The sequence below is a fragment of the Lagopus muta genome, chromosome 24, assembly GCF_023343835.1.
Source record: "Lagopus muta isolate bLagMut1 chromosome 24, bLagMut1 primary, whole genome shotgun sequence".
Taxonomy (NCBI): domain Eukaryota; kingdom Metazoa; phylum Chordata; class Aves; order Galliformes; family Phasianidae; genus Lagopus; species Lagopus muta.
Window position 1 is genome coordinate 1,636,891 of NC_064456.1, and position 18,658 is coordinate 1,655,548.

An 18,658-nucleotide genomic window follows, 5' to 3' on the forward strand; every position below is an offset into this window, starting at 1 on the left:
ATTTAAGCCTTTTAGGACACTGTGCAAAGTTGGAATGCTTTGGAAAATGTTTTGCCAGTTTGAAGCTGGTTCCCAAAGCAAAGGTGCTGCAATGGACACCGTCTGTCTCTCCTTTCTTCCTGCTAACAGTGTCTGTCCTTCCTTCACAATTCAGCTTATTTCAGCCAAGCACTGACAGAAGGGACAGAAGTTGGTAATTTCCAGAGCTGAATAAGGCAGGCAAAGGAGAGAAAGCTCCCGCTGCTACCAGGATAAAGTGCAAGCCTTGGTAGGCACCCAAGAAGCCACGCTGAAGACCTTCAAGACGTGAGTCAGTAGAAAATGAGGCTTTGCTGCTTCTGCAGTGCAGACTTGGGCCTTTTTGGAGCCCGCCAGTGTTGAGTTGAAGCCTTTACACCCTCATCAGGTACCGGCATGGAACTCCTGTCTCATGCCGAGGCTGCTGGCTCCCAGGGGTGCAGCAGACTGCAGTGAGCAGCAGGAAAGCTGCATTCCTCACACACTTACTAATGCCGGCTGGACATGAGTTTGTCAGCTCCAGGGTGGGGCTTGGACCTCGTGCTGTTAATCTCCACGCTTCAGACACTGGCTCCAGAAGGAGCCATTAGGGTAGGTTGGGAGGTTGGGAAATTGTGCTGCACCCCCCTTCACCAGCAGCCGTGCCTGACCTTGCCAGATGCACTGGCTGTTACTCACGTCTCTCCATGAGCCACGTGCCCTGGTTGTGACTCTTCCAGACCTGTTTTCCCCGAAAGCACTGTGTGTCCCAATTTTTCTTAATCCTCGTTGCTTCAGTAAGGTCTAGTGAGGATGCTGTGGTGCCAGGGGCTGCTTAAGGCTTAGCCCTTCGTTTCTGCATCGCTTTGGAAATACCAGTAGGTTCGCTGAGGTCTTCTCATCACTGCCTTGTTCCTCATCTGCCAAGCTGCGGTGAGCTGGTAGGACTTGGGTCCTGATATTGTTCCTTTCTAGTTGTTTCTCCAGGTCTCCAGAGATGCAGCAGAGCTACTGGAGTGTCTTGTGAAGGAGGTGGGTTTGCCTTGACCCACGCTCCAGGCCTGATGTTGACCTTAGCAATAAACGTGAACAGTGGTGAGACGTTAGCTCCAGATCCTGCTTGCAGAAGTTATTGAGCTACTGAAAGCATTTTAGACTCTGGACCTAATAAAGGAGTAGTTAATATGTGGAGGTAAGATCTGGTGGGGATGTAGGAGAGCAGTGGAGGCAAGAGAGCTGATGAGAGTGGTCTGAAGCAGAAGGACAACAGTAAAGCAGGGCCTGGAGAGCTGGGAAGGGAGGGGGGAAGGCAGCACTGACTGTGTGTGATGAACTGAGCTCTGCTAGCCAGAGCTGCCCCCCAGCTGATCCTTCAGAACAGTCTGTGACCCCCAGAGGCAGCTCCTGGAGTGGAGCTGGAAGGAGGAGGTGAGGGGGGTCTCCACAGGACTGTCTCCAGCACAAGTGGGGCAGCGTGTGACTGGGGACGCTGATCCTGAGCCCTCCAGGTGTCTGGCTGTGGCTGCAGCACGGTCTGTCCCTGCAGAGCTCATGGTCTGCTACTCCAGACAGACTCAAAGGCAGCTCTTGACTGCTAACTCCCCTTTGGGGGGCAATTTCAGCTCTTGATCTCGTTCTTCCTCACCCTTGTTGACAGAGGGAAGAGACATCAACCCTCTGCTACCTCTTCTAAGAGGGATGGAGGTGGCAGGAGGCTGCTCCCCACTGCCTGCTGCTTTCAACCAGTATACAGAGATAGGAGGTGGACAAGGGCAGCCCTTACAGCACTGCAAGCTGTTCTTAGCAGTTGGAGTTGCCTTCATTTCTAGAAGCACCTCAGTGACCAAGGAACACCCTTGTGTAAAACAGAGCTCTGCATTTATTTGTCAGTTGTTTGGGTTTTATTATTATTGTAGTTCAGGACAAAAGGTGGAAAAGGGACCACATAACAGATGGTTGAGGTGATGTCTGACGTTTGGAACAGCAGAGACTTACGTGAAAATGCCAGTGCAGGGAATTAGGATTGATGCACAGGGTCTGCCTTGGGGAGCGGACCAAGGGAGTTCTTTGGCACTGTATCCACTTCTGCTTCTCCATCAAGTCTGATATGTGAGATGGGTGTGTTCCATGTGGCTCTGAAACTCCTCTAATAAAGAACTATGTTTCCTCCCCGATCTTCAAGCTGTTGGGTGTTCCTTGCTTTTGGGAGGTGCTTTAAATCTGACTGCCAGAGCTGTGGGCTGCTAAGAGCAGAAGCTGTCTGCACGATGCTGAGCTCAGGTCTTTCTCCTCTTTTCCTGTTGCTCACAGCACTGGAGCTGAGCTGGTCCCTGACTGATGAAGAAAAGAGGATCATCTTGGATGAGCACAATAAATATCGCTCGCAGGTCTCTCCTCCTGCTGTGGATATGCTGAAGATGGTAAGTGGCTTTTATGGCAGGGAATCCCAGAGTGGAATGGTGCAAGGTTTAACCTTAATGCCTGCAGGAATCGGGGTTTTGTCTGGGGGAGGCAGGGCAATAATTGCTTAGAGCTATTGATACCAATGGAGGGGTTCCCCAGATTGCCTCTACAAGGATGAGTCTCTTTTCATGCGTAGAGTTGACTGATCAGCTTTGGAAGTTCCTGAGCACAGTCTGTGTCTCCTGATGCTCTGTGAGAGCAGAGCAGCTTTCGCTCACGTGAAGCTCATTCAGAAAGGCAGGTGTTGCCCTGAGCTGTGGTGCTGAGCAGGGCTACACAGCAGAGGGGGAATCCTATGCCAGCAGCTGGTGAAGCACTGCTCCATGTGCTTCATTTACCTTTGCTGGTGATTGGGATCCAAAATTCAAGGGTGACCTCCAGGTTGTTCGGTTTGGGCTTTCCTTCATGTTCCTGAGCACCACGATTCCCACGGGTGTAAGATGCAGAAAAGTCAGGGAATTTGGAGCCAAGCTCTTAGGGAAAGAATGAAGGAAACAATTTCCCACATGTCTAAAATGTGGGTCAGGATCCTTAGGTTGGTGGCGATTTGAAGCAGGGAGTGCTGTAGCAGCGGTGGCAGATCGCTTGCTTGGAGATGTTCCCCTCTGCAGGGCTGCATTGTTTTCTTCATTTAATCCAATCTCCTTGAACACATGGGACCTCCTGACGCTGCAGATCAGGAGCACCACAGATGTTCAGTGTCGAGCAGCCCTGACAGTTTCTTGTTAGAGGAGTTCCATGAAAGCCCCATTCTAACTTTCCTCCCCAGGACACAGTGCTGCTTGTGCCTTCCCCGTCTCTGACCTCACCTGCAGCTGCACCACGTTTCTGTTTGGGTCTGGTTGCTGTGGAAATAGTTAGATGATGGGGGGATTCAGAGCCTAAAGCCATTTATTTTAAACTGAGGCAAATGCTGCAGGTGCAAGCCCACTGTTTATGGAGCCCAGCTCTGTGCCAGAGGGAAACGGTGTGCGTTTCCCAAGCAGAGTTTCCAGCCCGTTGCTCTCAGCCTGGCTTGGGGCCATGGTGGGAGCTCAGCTGGCTCTCTGTCCCCCACCCAGATATTTTGGTGCTTCCCCCACAGTGCTGCTGCTCAGGGGCTGTCCTTGTCCCCTCCACACCCTGATGGCCAAATGCCCTGCAGCAGAGCTGTGTTCTGTGCCACTTTGCGCCCAGTGCTGGTTCTAGCCAGGAAAGCCCCCTTAGGACCCTCTGTTTGCTGGGCTGCCTTCCAGCCTGCTGCAGAAGCAAAGCTCCATCAAATGGAGCAAGGATGGTCAAAGCAGCTGCAGCACAGGGCTTCCCACTCATCTCCCTGCACGAAAGCCTCTGGGGCCTCAGCTGATGGGGGGCCACTGCTGGAGGGAGCTCTGTGTGTCTGTCAGGGGAGATTTGTCCTGCTCCACTCCTGTCCTCATCCCCACTCCTGTGTGACCCAGGGTCCTCTTGTCCTCTATCAGACTTACAGCTCTCCGTGCTGAGCATGGACATTTCAGGTGCTCCAGGCAAGGCTGAGAATTGTGCTGCTGCTCTGATCTACCCCTGTTTGATACGTTTGTTGTATGCTGGGACGGACTGAGGAGATCCCTTCCCCCATGCACTCCTCAGAAGGCACTCAGGGCACCCACATATTGAGTAAGGATTTGAATATGACTTCTGAATGGGAGAATCATGACCAGGCAGCTCAGGAGTCCTTCTTGTGTGTGTCAGAGAGCCCCGTGTCCCTCTCCATTTACTGACACTGAGCTCCTTGCAGAGCTGGGACACGGAGCTGGAGGCCTTTGCCCAGGCCTATGCAGAGAAGTGCATCTGGGACCACAACAAGGAGAGGGGCCGACGGGGGGAAAACCTTTTTGCTATGGCCCCGATGCTGGATCTGGAATTTGCTGTGGAGGACTGGAATGCGGAGGAGAAATTCTACAACCTGACGACTTCCACGTGTGTCTCTGGGCAGATGTGTGGCCACTACACCCAGGTACCAACCTGCTGGGGCAGAGGGGAAGCTTGTTGGGGAAGGATCTGTATCGGAGCCCTGGGTCCTCCCGGAGTCTTTGCAAAGAGATGGGGAATCTGTGCTGGGCACCAGCCGGGAATCACTGATACAGGGGAACCTGGGCACGGTGCCTTTTGGATAAGACCTCTTTGAAAATAGCTCTGCAGCTGTTTTTTGGCAGTGAAGCAGAGCTGGGTGCCAGCTTGCCCCAGGCAGAGATAAAATCTGAGTGTGTCTTTGCAGTGTGAGTGAGTGGTGGGAGTGGAGAGGAGCATAGTCAGTGATGGTGAGTGTCAGGATGGATCTGTGAAGGAGCCCAGGATCGAAACAGAGGTGGTGATGCTATGGAGTAAAAAGCTGTGGCCCTAGGCTGGGGAGGTGCTCCAGACAGATGCAGCTTCCAAGGCCACAGTATGGCCTGTTGACAAGGCATCTGCCTTCATCATCACCTCACCTTCACCCCTGGTCTTTGTCCTAGGTGGTCTGGGCAAGCACGCACCGCATTGGCTGTGGGTCAAAGTTTTGTGAGAAGATTGAAGGAATTGAAACAGAGGACATGTACCTGCTTGTCTGCAACTATTATCCCCCGTAAGTCCCATGCCTCACATGATTTGGTTCATCTTGGTGGGGCATCTGTGCTGGAAATGCCCTGCTATAGTCCCTATAAAATGGCAGGAAAAGCCTTTGGACTTGCTCAAAAATAAAGGCAAAGCAATTTTGAAAAAGGTCTTTGTTATCTTGGGTTGGTCGTAAAGGAAGGAAGGGTTGTTTGGTGATCCTTAGCCATGATTGTGATTCCTGCTGTCTGGTTCAGCTCCTGGCACAGACCAGGGAGGGAGGTCCCCCAGGAAACTGCCCAAGGCTGGTGCTGCAGCAGCTGAAAGGACAAACATCACCTGCTTGCTCTGTGCCTGGTGCTTCCCAATAGAGCAGTGATAGCCTGGTGAGGGGGGAACATGTTTTCTACCAGCAGAACAGTAAGATGTGGGAGGAATGGAATGGTGGCTGTGAAGCCCTGGGATTAACCTTGGGGATCACTGACTCTGAGATGGAGAGCAACAGCAGACCTTCTTAGGAGCATTCAGCAAAAGGGAGACAAAGGCATTTCCAGATGCTCACTGACTGCTCTTTTGTAAGGGGCAGTGAAAGACCAGGTCCACAGAACTGTTTCCCTTGGTTTTAGCAGTCTTGGGTTCAGGACACGGATCAAGCTGTGCTGATCCAAGTGTGTGGCAGAAGACACGCTTAAATTCTGAGTTTTGTTTTGGCTGGGATATTCCAGTTGAATCAGACTCCCTCTTGGGGATGGGTGTTTTCTGCCCTGTCCTCACGTTTTCTTTTTCTTGGTGTCTTCTGCTTCCAGGGGTAACATGAAAGGCCGGAAGCCATACAGGGAAGGACCCTCTTGTTCACAGTGTCCCGAGGACAGAGTCTGTGTCAACTCCTTGTGTGGTAAGTGAAGCAAAGCCATGCATGTGCCTTGTCAGGCTGTTGGGACTGAGACCCCTGGGTTGAGGTCCACGTTCTGAACCTGGACCAGCAGCTTCAGGTCTGGTCTAAGAGATGTCATGTGTGATGGCAGCCCCTGAGAAAGGTCAACTGCCAAAAGATGAGGAGGATCGAACAAGGACCTCAGACCTCCCATAGGCAGTGGTTATTGCTCCATGAGGATGCCCCGTTCTTAAGGGGAAGGAGGTTGTGTAAAGGAGATGAGATTTCTCAGTGTTGGGAATTCTAAAGTGGGAGATGGCCCAGAGTGACCTAAGCAGCCTCTGGCTGCTCCTTCTACGCGCTGTTGGCTTTTGCTGGCCCTGATCAGTTGAGGCCAGCTGACCCCTGTGCTAACCTATGGCACTTTTCATCTCTTACCAGAACCCACTATAGAAGAGACCACTCCACCCTCTGTGACAACAAAGGCAAGCCCATCCACCCCAGTCACACCAGAACGCACTACACCAGCACCCACCACAGTCACGGCCAAGCCAGAACCCACAGCCATGCCCTCAACCACCACAACAGTAGCCAGCACAGCCAAGGCAGAGCCAGAACCTGCTACAACCAAGCCATCATACACCACACCGGTACTCACTACTGCTACATCCAAGCCAAAACCCACCATGCTAACAACCACCACTACAGCCAAGCCAGCACCCACCACACCAAAACCACCAACCACCACACCAGAACCCACAACAACCACACCAGAACCCACAACAACCACCACCACAACCAGCACTACAGCCAAACCAGCACCCACCACACCAAAACCAACAACCACCACACCAGAATCCACAACAACCACACCAGAACCCACAACAACCACCACCACAACCAGCACTACGGCCAAACCAGCACCCATCACACCAAAACCAACAACCACCACACCAAAACCAACAACCACCACACCAGAACCTACAACAACCACCACGCCAAAACCCACAACAACCACCACCACAACCAGCACTATGGCCAAACCAGTACCCACCACACCAAAACCAGCAACCACTACACCAGAACCCACCACCACCACGGCAAAACCCACAACAACCACCACTACAGCCAAGCCAGCACCCACCACAACCACCACTACAGCCAAGCCAGCACCCAGCACACCAAAACCAACAACCACCACACCAGAACCCACAACAACCACCACCACAACCACCACTATGGCCAAGCCAGCATCCACTACACCAAAACCCACAACAACCACTACAACCAAGTCAGCACCTACTATGCCAAAACCTAAAACCACCACTGCAGCCAAGCCAGCACCCACCACACCAGAACCCACCACCACTGTGCCAGAACCCACAACATCCACTACAATCAAGCCAGCACCCACCACAACAACGCCTGCAATCACCACGCCAAAACCAACCACCACCACTACAGCCAAGCCAACACCAACCACGCCAAAACCAAGCACCACTACAACCAAGCCAACACCAACCACACCAAAACCAACCACCACTACAACCAAGCCAACACCAACCACGCCAAAACCAAGCACCACTACAACCAAGCCAACACCAACCACGCCAAAACCAAGCACCACCACTACAGCCATGCCAAAACCCATCACCACCTCTACAACCAAGCCAACACCCGCTATGCCAAAGCTCACAGCCACCACTACAGTAAAGCCAAAACCTGTTACAGCCAAGCCAACATCCACCACACCAACATTTACCACCACTACAGCCAAGCCAACATCCACTGCTATAACATCAGCAAAGCCAGAATCCACCACCACAACAAAGACAGAACATGCCAAAACTGAAAGTCCCGATTATATTGCAACAACTGGGTTAACACTTTCCTTTGAGCCCACTTTAGACTCGGATTATAGAGCATCTCCAGAAGCAGAGTTAGATACTGAAGAGCCTGTTGCCTCCTTAGCTACAGAAAATCCAGACTTATTAGAAAGTATGGGCACAGCCATCAGTCCCAAATCAGTCCCAGAAACAAATAACGGTGTGAAAGAGGATGAGAGAGAGAAATCAGCCTTCTTTTCCAGTCCGACTCCATCCCCCAGCCAGATTATTCCAGAGATCAAGTTAGGTTTCAATAAAGCTGAGCTCATAACCTCCTCAAAGTCAGTGGTCTCCAGCCCTGAAGAACCCATCTTCATGCGTTTAACGTCATCTTCCAAAGAAAAGGGGCAGAGCCCTGCTTTCCAGACCTCCCTCTCAGGTAAGGTAATTGTGGAGTCTGACCTGGCATGGACATGCAGACGTTGAGTGATCCCCAAGCATGGAGCACACTTGGGAGGAGCCAGTATCAGACTGGTCCTTTGGATCCTCGTCTTTGATGTGGCAACAACCCTTTTCCTCACTCTTTCCCTTAACGCTTAAAGGGTCTGTTTGGATGCCTGGTTTGTGAAGCATGGATTTGTTTACAGCCTGCTCCTCACTAACACCCACCGGCTGTGTCGTGTCTCCGTTGGATCTGTGTGCTGCTGCCTTGCACCTCGTGGTGTCGTCGTGCACATCCCTGACAGATCCCTGCATGAATGGGAGTTTCTCTTTTGCTCACATCTTCCCCTCTAACTCTGTGCTGTTTTTTTCTTTTCTGCCAGCAGATGCCTCGAATGCTGAAGAGCTGGAGACAAACTCAGACCATGAAGGCAAGCAGCAGCCCACAGCTGGAGCTCCCAGCACCCACAAGGGCCTTTTGCTCCTCCTCCTGCCCTGTGTCATCCTGGTGGGCCTTCTGCTTTGAACAGACTTTCTCAGCTGTCCCTGCACCGGTCGCCAAGGCTTTCTTCAGCATGGTTGTCCCACCACCCTGGTAGGCTTGGGAGACACCACGGGCAGTTCAGGTTGACACACTCTCTTCTTCCTCTGGCTCACCCGCTCCAGCCCTGCTGTGCCAAGGGCTACTGGCCATCACATGGGCACTCAGTGCCCTTCCTGAGACAGCCCAGGGGCAGAAGGGTGTCTGCCATCATGCTAGTGAACTTGGGTACCAATACTTCTCCCTTCTTCCTAGCCAGCCTGGGCTTCTGCTCTGTTTCCAATAGGAGATGATAAGCTCTCGTTGCCCTGTGTGGCCGGCAGGTCCTGCTGCACCACGTCCCGGGGAAAGCAGAATGCCCTGGAAACCCAAATGGCAATGGGACATGGAGGTTGGCTTTGGTATTTGTTTGGAGGCAAGACACGATCGTTGCGTCTGATGTCTGTGTATCAGGATGGATTTCTACCAGAAATGCTCTCTTTCTCTCCTCGTGTGTCTGTTTGTCTCAGTTTTGGAGAAGTGTCACCTCTTCCTTCCTTGTCCAAAAATGGCATTTTTGTCCACAGAAGAGGTTTGTGTTTCCTACTTCTGGGTAGAGCTATGGCCAGTGTCTAGACGTACTCCTTCTCCTGCCATCCCTCTGCAGTCTTTACCTCCTTCCTCACTTCTGCTCCAACAGTTACTCCGTTGTCATGCCCTTATTGTACGCTTGTGCCTGCACGTGTGTGCCTGCACAGAAGAAAAACCTCCAGCACAGGAGAGGAGTTACTGCTCCTTTCTTCTGCACGGCTTCCCTCTTTGCAGATCTTAAGTGTACGACGTATTTGCAGTTAGATCCAGATCCTGGTTGATGTATATATGTGGGTCCAGGAGGAAAAATAATCAGGTCTGCTGGTGCAGTTTCAGCTTGAGAGAGCCAAGTGAATGACGTTAGAGGGTACTGGTGCTTCCAGGACTTGTTGCAGGATGGCTTTCATTCTCTGGAGCACTGTGTGTTGTATTCCTCCATGTTTCTGCTCTGTTCACCTGAAGATTCCCAGCAGGGGGTGTTAAATGTGGGGCAAGTTTTGCAGCCCAGCAGAAGGAACGAGGAGATCCAGTCCTTCTCTGGTTGCTGCATTCTTTGGCTTATTAAACAGATGAGGTGGAGATAAGTCCAATGTCTGAGTCCTCCTCCTGATGCTGTGTGCTGTGCATCTCCAGAGCATGCACTGAATAAATCCTGTTCTGAAAGCCTGCTGTGGGGCACATGGTTTCTTTTGGGGATCTCCAGAAGTCGGCTTGTATCTGAAAAACAATCCTGGTTGTGCATTTAAGTAGAATTGCTGCACATCACCCTGGCTCCTTCCAAGTGCTCAATGTTGTTATTGTTTTTTGGCTTCTCGACAGCAATGGGTGCTGGGTTCTGCAGCTTTTTGATCTTTTGGAACTCAATGATCTTTAAGGTCCCCTCCAACCTAAGCCATGATTCTATGGTTTATGTTTTTAGCCCAATTAAAAGCAGGAGGAGGAGGACGTTCAGCACGATAGGGAATAGAGAATCCCTATTCCCTATTATTTGTAGGGAATATTCCATCAACTGAGTGTTGAGCAAAAATGTGTCTCCAGCAGGAATCTGTGGGCAAGGAAAGCAAGATGAAGGGAGCTCAGAGCAAAAAGAAACCAAGGTGAAATTAATGCTGGAGTGCTTCTGGTTCCCTGCTACGAAGCCGAGCAGCCTCCTCCCACCCCAGCACGTCTTCATCTGCGTGGCAATGAAAGAAGCTAAATGCAATGTCCTCCCCTGTCCCTTCCCCACTGAACATCACAGCACCGGCACTGCAAGGGGTGAACCCACAGCACAGGAATGATGCTGACGTTGGACCTTTGCTTGTTGCTTTGAGGCTGCTCTGTGCTTCCCCTCTCCCTGCGGTTCTGCTGCAGGAGCACAGCAGCACGGCTCCCTGATAGGAAGCAGCTGCCCGTGGGGTGTTTTTAGGTCACGGTCACTGCTAACCCTGCTGAATGGTGACCAGCAGATGGCAGTGGGACAGTCACTGCGGAGAGTGAGCAGCACTGACCTCACTGTACAGCGCTCTGTTTAATCACAAGCATCAGGTGTAGTTAAGAATCAGATTTTAAAATGATTTCTCCTAAGGGTTGTTGCATGGCTGAGCTCCTGCAAGCTGCAAGGGGAAAAGCACCCAGCATGGAGCTGCTGACAAGTGACAGAAGTCCAGCCAGAGCGGCTGTTGTTCACCTGTTGCAAGGGCCTGCAGCCCTACCAGGGGTAAAGCAGGGACAGAGCAGGGATGGCACTTCAGGGCTGCAACTGTTTGCCCACCCGGGTGAAGGAGAGCGTATCATTAATCCCCTACCAATGATTAAAAGAGCAGAAAAGTGTTTCTCCTCCCAGCGAAATGAGAGCACTTGGTCAGCATCGGATTTGTTTTGCAATGTTGGGTGCTTCCCCCTCTCCTACCTCAATAACCACCGTGGGGCTCAGAGCAGCAGTAACAGAGTTTGCATGAGCCCATGCAAAGCATTCCAGAGGTGTTTTTTTTAAGTATTTCATCTTTTTTTTATGGTTGAGTTTTCTTTTCCCAAAAGCTTTGACACTTGCAGTCACAGAATGGTGCAAGCACTATTTATAGAGTTCCTTGCAGCAGCAAATTCAAAACTAGAAGGCAGATTCTCCTTCCTCTTCCCCCTGTGCCCTGGGACAGCGGGGCTGAGCGCTGCCAAGGTGAGGATTTGGAGTGCTTTGGTTTAGTCCCAAATCAGGAGGATTTAGGGATGGAGGGAAGGCAGCTGCGTGGCAAACGTGGATTGAGAGTGTGGTTGGTAAGCAGGGAAGGGCATGGAACATCCAAGGGAAACTTGTGAAGCATTTCCAGCTCTGTTTCTGGGGACGGCCTGAAGGATGCTCAGCCACTGAAGTGAGTTGGTGGGAGATTCCTGGAAGGAAAGGAGCCTGGCGAAGCTGCTGCAAGAGTCTGGGGACCCAAAGAGGAGGAGGTTTCCATGTGGCCACTCCTTCCCCGGCATGGAGGATCCTTGCTGGACGGGGCCTTGCTGCCTCTGTGGAGTTCTGTCACATTTCCCATCCTGGGCCCAGGACGGTGCCTGCTGACAGCAGGACCTACAGCCTCGGCTGCTCAGCCAACCCCACCTCCCCTTGTCATGTCCTGGTTTCCCCTTTGGGCTCAGGGCTTTGGTCACGTGCAGGGTTTGCTGGGTGACACGCAGTCAGGAGCACCAGCCAACCCTGGCCCCAGCTCATCAGCCATGCTTGCTTCAAGGCAGTAAAAGACACTATTAAAAATATATATAATACAATAATCAAAGCAAGTTTATTTTCACAGAAGAGTATCTCTAGTGGTATTTTACTCATGGTTTTCATCTCATACCGTTTTGCTGCTTAAAATTCTTTGTGTTAACATCAGTGCAGTGGATGGGGAGTGAACCGATTTCATTTGGGACCCACAGGATTAATCCTTTTCCAGGGGACACCCCTTAAACACGAAGCTGATGCGCTGCCCTGTTCCCATAGTCGTGCTGCTGCTTTGGTACCTTCCGAGCAATGCTGGGGGTAGAAGCCCTGCCCTTGAGGAGGTAAAGAATGTGTAGAAGAGAAGCGAGCTGTAGCTTTGTGTGACAGGTTCCCATGACTCCTGGAAAGCCAGATATATGGAGCAGAGGGCTGCATTCCTCTGCTGCTAGATACTCCAACATCCCCACCCTCCAGCTGTTGCCCAGCCTGAGGAAGTCCCATCCCAGCCTTGCTGAAGCTACGCCCTATCCCAAGCAGCAGAGGAGCCTTAAATGAGCTGCTTCACTGATGGCAGTCCCACAGCCCGAGCAGCCAGCTCTGAGTCGCCCCGTGTTTCACTTCCAGGGTGAAATTTGAGGGCTCCAATTTCTTATTGCAGTTCTCTTCCTCCCGATTCATCTGAGAAGGTGCCCTCGGTTTGCCCTTGCTCCTCAGTGTCTCACATCTCACGCGTTTCCCTGGCAGTGAGATGCTGGTGATAATGTCCCGAGACATCCTTCAGTCTTGAGAAACTGGTGCAGCCCTCATCGAGTTACAGTCCCTCCTGTGATCTGGATTCTATTTACTCTGGAATGTGGTGGAGGGGTTGTCCCATCTGCTTCTCACCAAGGGAAGAAATAACCATTCTCTGTCCCTTGTCAAGTGCCAGAGCTCTGAAGCAGGCTGTCATCTCCTGCATCTGCTGTCAGATGTCAGTGCCACCTACCTGGCAGGAACAAGAGGGATCAGGACTTGCTGCCTTTGGCTCATCTCTCTTTCTCACCTGTTTCCTGAGGACGGGGCACTGGTCTGAATTGTTGGCTTATTTTACGTAAATACATAGGAGCCCAAATGTCTCCAGCAGGGTTTGCGTGTGAGTTGGGTTGATAGAGATTATCAAATCAGAAAGAACCACCCTGTAACTCTGTCCCATGGGACAGCTGGGAACTTGTCCAAAACCAGAATGGACTTTCAGGGGTCAACCAGCCAAAATCTGATCAGCTCACGGGGCTTTGAGTTCTTGGCTAAGCCAGCTCATTTCATTGTTTCTCTTGCAGCCATTAAAAATGAGAGATACATTTTTCTTTATGTGGATATTTGGTAGTTATTCCCTGGAATGACACAATCCTGGATGCTGCAGGAGAAGAGCCACTGTGTTGTTCAATAGTGCCATGTGCTGTTTTTGCTCCAGGATCTCTGAGCATCTCCTCTGGTGGTATTGCTGCTCTTTAAGGAAGGCAATAGACTGTATAGTTATCACCTGAAATGGGATAGAATCCCTCCCACCAAACTATACAACCTACTACCTCACCTCCACAGAGCAGTACAGAGGTCTGCTGTGATTCCCTGCTTTGTGGAGGAGCAGGATTCCTTGCACCACCTGTCTCCATGCTTTGTGTCAAAGCAGACGAGCTGAAGATCTGACTGTCTCCTTAGGAAAGACAGTAGATTGTATAGTTAGCTCAAAGGGAGGATAAGACTCCACAACTATTCAATCTACTACCTCAGCCTCAAGGACAGCTTGGGACCATTGCCATCCAGGGCAGTGAGATGATCCTCATCCAGGTACTGACTGCTCAGTGGTTCCTATGAAGAGAAATGCATAAGAATTCATCAGACTTTGTGCTGCTGAAAGAAGCAAGTCTCACACTCAGCCTTGTCGTGGAGCTCCCTTTCCTCCTTATAGCTCCTTCAGTGCACTTGGACTATAATATATCCTTGAAAATCTTGCTGGTTGCAAACTTTATGCACCCAAGAGCTCATGGAAGCAGCAGATTGAGCCCAGGACCATGCACACAGCAAGCACAGCCTGCCCGAAGCTGCAGCAGCACCAAATAATATACAGGCAAGCTGACCTCACCTCTTGAACACACAGCATATCTAGAACAAACCTGCCAGACTAGATAAAATAATCTATCAATTTAGCTGTTATGCACTCCAGGGAACTGAGCAGATTAGAAATAACTGAGTACAAGGAAGCTTTTAGGCCGTGCATGTAATGGTATTGAGTACATCAAGGCAGATCTCATTTCCCAAACAAATGAAAGCAACATGCAGGTCCTTTAATGCTACAGCACAGCCAGGCACTATTGGCGGGGAGCAGAGACAGGCTGGCTTCCCCCCAAGCCCTTGGCTCACCTTCTGAGCCTTTTTCATTCTCTGTACACCTAACTGCAGATGCAAGGTATTATGCTGGCAGTTTAGAAGATGTGTGTGGTTCTCTTGCAGTGAGAAAGATTTTCCCTTGGAGATTAAAGGAGGATCTAAGGAAAAGGGAGTCATCAGCAGCACATGAAGGGGCTGCATGTGCAACGCAGCAAAGACCCAAAGGACTTCCCAAAAGAACTCAGTGCTGTGAAGCAGGAGGGGTCCCATCTGCCCACGGCTGGATGGGAGATGCAGGGGCTAAGGCATACATCACCAAAGGAACAGAGGATGCCTAATGAATTGCATTTCCACAGCTAACAGGCAACAGAGTGCATGAGTGAGATACCCAAAGCTCTGGTCAGCTGTTGTAGCTGGGCTCCCCAAGGTGAGAGTTTAAGATGGGCAGGAAAAAGGATATCTGTGCAGCGAGGCTTGGAAAGTGCCCACATTCCTTCGCCAAGCTGTCCAGAAATGCTTCTCAACTAACAGTCAGCACAACCCAGTTAATTCTTTTAATTTCCTTTGACAAACTCAGCCTTGGGGTGACCCACTGTGCCAGGCCATCTGGCCCAGGCCTCTCCCTGTGTGATAACATACAAACAGTGTCAGAAAATCAGCATTGCAGGACTGATTCCCGTAGCATTAAAGTACCCGACCCGTCCACGGTGCCAAGCGCTTTGAATCCCAAACAGCCTTATGATGGGAAATAATATTCTCCCTGTTTTATTGGCTCAGCAAACGATGCACAGCGGTTAAACCTCCCTCCTTAATGCTTAATGCAACAGCATCCAGAGCTTTGCAGCAGTTACCATCAGGAACAGAGGGATTCATTTAGTCAGAAGTTTAGGAGTCAGGCTCTGTGATCCTTGTGGGTTCCTTCTGACTCCAGGTTTTCTATCTGAAAGTGTTTTAGCTTCCCAAAGCTTAACCTGGTGCCACAGGCACCAACCAGAGGAGCAGGACTTTACAAGCTCACTTTTGATACCATTGCAGAGAATAGGAGTTTGGGTTAATACCAAACTGTGGATGGGAAATTACATTACATAGCCCCTCATTTACATCAATCTAATTATACGTGGGGAGGAGAAGAAAAAAAAAATCCCTTCTGACTTCTACAAGTAATCCTGAAAACAGGAGATTTAATTACGATAATTGTCTTAATGAGTGTAGGTTTCAGGAATACTGAGCTGCTGACACTGCAATCCTGGTCCTGCCAGGACCTACAAAGAAAGCAGTCAAATAGGACAATTTAGAAATGCTGTAAGGATCAGTGTGACTCTCGTGGCCCCTGTGCCACTGTCACAGCTGGTGCTGTACGGATGGCCCCTCTCCACGATGGATTACGGTCTAAAGATGAGGAAAGAAGCAGCGATGTGACCAAATCTGCCAGAGATCACGAGATGGGTCCATAGGAAAGCTGGCAGTGGGAGCACCCTGAGCAGGTCCTGCTCCTGTCTCCAGGCACCTTCCCACCACCATGGCTTCCCAGTTTCCAGGCGTCCAACCTTCCCTTCCAGCACAATGCCACTGAGCCACTCCATTTACAAGTGCCTGAATGCAATACTGCACTGCAAAAATCGGCATAAAACAGCCAGAAGGGTCCGCAGGGGTCAGGAGCCCATACCCCAAAGCCATCCACTGCCTTCTGAGCCCATAAAACCTGAAATTTTGGAAGATTTTTAGACTCTCTATGGATCAGGAAAACGCCATTTTCTGAGCACAGATTTTTGGGGGGCAGCACTGCTGTTCTCCCATTCCAGATCCATACGGGGACATAAAAATGAGCCAAAGGTGGAATAGGAATTGGCAGGTGAACGACGGCGAGGTTTCTTCCCAGCAAGATCCCTCATGTAGGCAAAATGTCCATTCCACCCTGGCTTTCCTGCTTGTATTTCGAGATGGAAAAGTGACTGCAGCCAACACTGGAACCCCGGGAGATGCCTCAATGTGGACCCACAACTGTCTGTGGGTCTGAAGGCCAAAGAGGCCCTGCAGAGCCTCTGCCTTTCAAATCGTGGTGTTACGGAGCTTCGGAAAAGAGCTGGAACAGCTTTGAGGAGCTGATCTGGCTTATTAAGGAGAACTGAATGAAATGGAGGAGGAGGGGGGGAGGAAACCATGCAACAACAAGGTCGCTCCGTTCAAAGCAGGCGCAGCTTTCAGCCTTTGTATAGCAGCAGCGCTGAGCTCGGTGCCAAAATGTGCCGGGCACGGGCAGGACTTCCCAGAGGGAAATGCTGAGCCTCTGAGAGTCCTTTCAGCCCCATGGAGCCCCAGCAGGAGCAGGCAGAAGGGAAACGCGGAGCTGCCCGCAGCCACTGCCGGCTCCCACAAAATGGCTGCCTGACGGCCATTTTGTCGCCGTGGTTTTGCCGGTGGGGAAGGCCGTAGTGAGAATGGAATGGGGAAATGAAAAGCAAATGGACAAAAAGAAAAGGAAAAGGAGAAAAAAAGAAAGAAGGAAAGAAAGGAGGCAGGAAAGTTTTCGGGAGCTCCCGATGCGAGCAGTGATGCCGCGTTGTGGGGAAGCAAAGTGGAGCTGACTGGGGCCGAGCGTGAAGATGCGAAAGAGTTAATTGGAGGCAGTGCATAGGAGGCAAAGGGGGACGGACACCAAGACTGGGGAAGTTCACCCCAAAAACAGCCCCACATCTCAGCAGTGCTTTCCCCTGTGTGCTGTAATGTCGTCGGCAGTACTTTGCTTGTTTATATTAAACACTTACTGTTGTGTGAAACAATTAACAGGCATCCTAACGAATTCCTGCTCATCTGATAGGGGTTGTCTTGAGTTCTGTCAGATGTTTGTCAACCTCTCGGTCCTCATTAATCAATTTGGTGTTTTTATCTACAAGATGTGCATCTGTAACACGCTCCTAATGCTATTTGGCTTTGATTAACCCTTCATAAACCCATTATTCAAGGTTGGAACAAATCCTGCTCAATCAGCATATCACACTTTCCCGAAGGAAAAATAAAAATCCCAGATTTTCTTTTGGTCACAAAATTAAAAACAAGTGCTACTGATGTTTCATAATTCCTTCAGAAGAGTAAAAATCAAAGAGATAAAAGGAAAAAAAACCCAAACTTTTAAGTGCTCTGTGTTCAATTCTATAGGATAATGCAATTCTGTAAGATAACACGATGCTACAGGATAACAGAATTGTACAGGAAAATGCAATGCTGTAGGATAATGGAATTCTATAGGATAACTGAATGCTATAGGATAACGGGATTGTATAGGAGAACGCAACGCTATAGGATAATGGAATTCTATGGGAATTCTATAGGAGAATGGAGTGCTACAGTATGATGAAATTCTATAGGACAACGGAATTCTATAGGACAACACAATGCTATAGGATGACGCAATGCTACAGGACAACACAAAGATCTGCGCAGAGAACACCCTGCTATATTCTGTAGGACTCTTCCATTAATTCTGCTCTCCTTCAGTTCCAAACCTGCTTGCAAAAGGCTCATGCTCACCCCTAACATATATTTGGACCAAAACATGGAATTTGCGACGCGGTCCCGGCGCCCACCTATGCACCCCAACTCCAAGACCACCATTTCCACCACAATTGTCCTTCTGTAAGAAAGCCAAGCAGATACGGAGGCAAATACCTTTCTATGCAAGGACAGCGATCCCCCCGCTCCTGCTCTCGCTCCCAGCATCTCTGCAGATGTCCAGCAATCCCTCCAGGAGAGGTGAGACCACCCCAAAGCTGACCCACAGCAGAGCCGATCCCCATTCTGTCACCAGAAATCCATTCCCCTCTGCCGCCTGGGAGCAAAGAGCCACGACTGCGAACTGCGAAGCCATCCCAGCAACTGAGGGAAATGCAGAATCACTTAAAAAAAAAAAAAAAAAAAAAAAAAAAGGCTTTTATTTGGCGCATGTTCTGGTGGGCTGTTTTTTTTTTTGGGTTTTTTTTTGCCATGCTTCTGCGCAACGTTGTATGGTAACGCCACCAAGTTCCCTTCAACTTTTAAGGCACGTTGCTTCCCCGTGGCTTGTTGTGTCGCAGGATATGCAGCCTTGCAGTAAACAGCTTTGCTATCCCAGCACTGCACCGTCCCGGCAAGGAAAGCGAGTGCTTAAAAAGCCAGGAGCAGCTCAATCTTTTAATATTTAAATGAAGATTTTTTTTTTTATTCCCGAGACGGAAAACTTTTCAGGCAATAAACAAAACGAAACAAAACCAAAATCCCTAAAAAAAATAATAATGATTAAAAAAAAAACCAAAACAAAAATGCTCCGGATCTCATTAACTAAAGCCAAATCTGCAGAAAGGTCACATATGCAC

At 50.2% G+C, this 18,658-nt stretch overlaps 1 protein-coding gene and 1 long non-coding RNA gene across 8 annotated transcripts; one reads left to right on the forward strand and one right to left on the reverse strand.

The window, feature by feature from the left end:
• Positions 1–40: 40 nt before the first annotated feature.
• PI16 (peptidase inhibitor 16) lies at positions 41–8,686 on the forward strand. Of its 5 annotated transcripts, none has more exons than XM_048925808.1 (7): positions 41–2,417; positions 4,217–4,435; positions 4,932–5,041; positions 5,817–5,905; positions 6,326–6,627; positions 6,751–8,149; positions 8,535–8,686. In XM_048925808.1, exons 1-7 carry the CDS (start codon positions 2,157–2,159, stop codon positions 8,675–8,677), a joined length of 2,523 nt encoding a protein of 840 aa, XP_048781765.1. In that variant the 5' UTR covers positions 41–2,156; the 3' UTR covers positions 8,678–8,686. The 5 variants fall into 5 exon arrangements, with proteins under 5 accessions (XP_048781765.1, XP_048781766.1, XP_048781763.1 ...); XM_048925809.1 differs by having other exon boundaries at positions 41–1,189; positions 2,308–2,417; positions 6,326–8,149; XM_048925806.1 differs by having other exon boundaries at positions 41–306; positions 985–2,417; positions 6,326–8,149.
• On the reverse strand, positions 8,633–18,174 carry LOC125684086 (uncharacterized). Of its 3 annotated transcripts, XR_007373219.1 has the most exons (3): positions 17,976–18,174; positions 13,516–13,790; positions 8,633–13,430 (listed from the first exon to the last, which is right to left on the reverse strand). It is a non-coding gene; the product is annotated as an uncharacterized LOC125684086 (long non-coding RNA). The 3 variants fall into 3 exon arrangements; XR_007373217.1 differs by having other exon boundaries at positions 8,633–13,425; positions 13,516–18,174; XR_007373218.1 differs by having other exon boundaries at positions 13,516–18,174.
• Between the last annotated feature and the right edge of the window lie 484 nt (positions 18,175–18,658).

Excerpts from the sequence above, each read along its gene's own strand:
- PI16 (XM_048925806.1), top strand. The coding sequence starts at position 2,157 with ATGTTTCCTCCCCGATCTTCAAGCTGTTGGGTGTTCCTTGCTTTTGGG. Across the intron at positions 5,906-6,325 it reads CTGTGTCAACTCCTTGTGTG|AACCCACTATAGAAGAGACC; the intron begins GTAAGTGAAGCA and ends ATCTCTTACCAG. Across the intron at positions 8,150-8,534 it reads TTTCCAGACCTCCCTCTCAG|CAGATGCCTCGAATGCTGAA; the intron begins GTAAGGTAATTG and ends CTTTTCTGCCAG.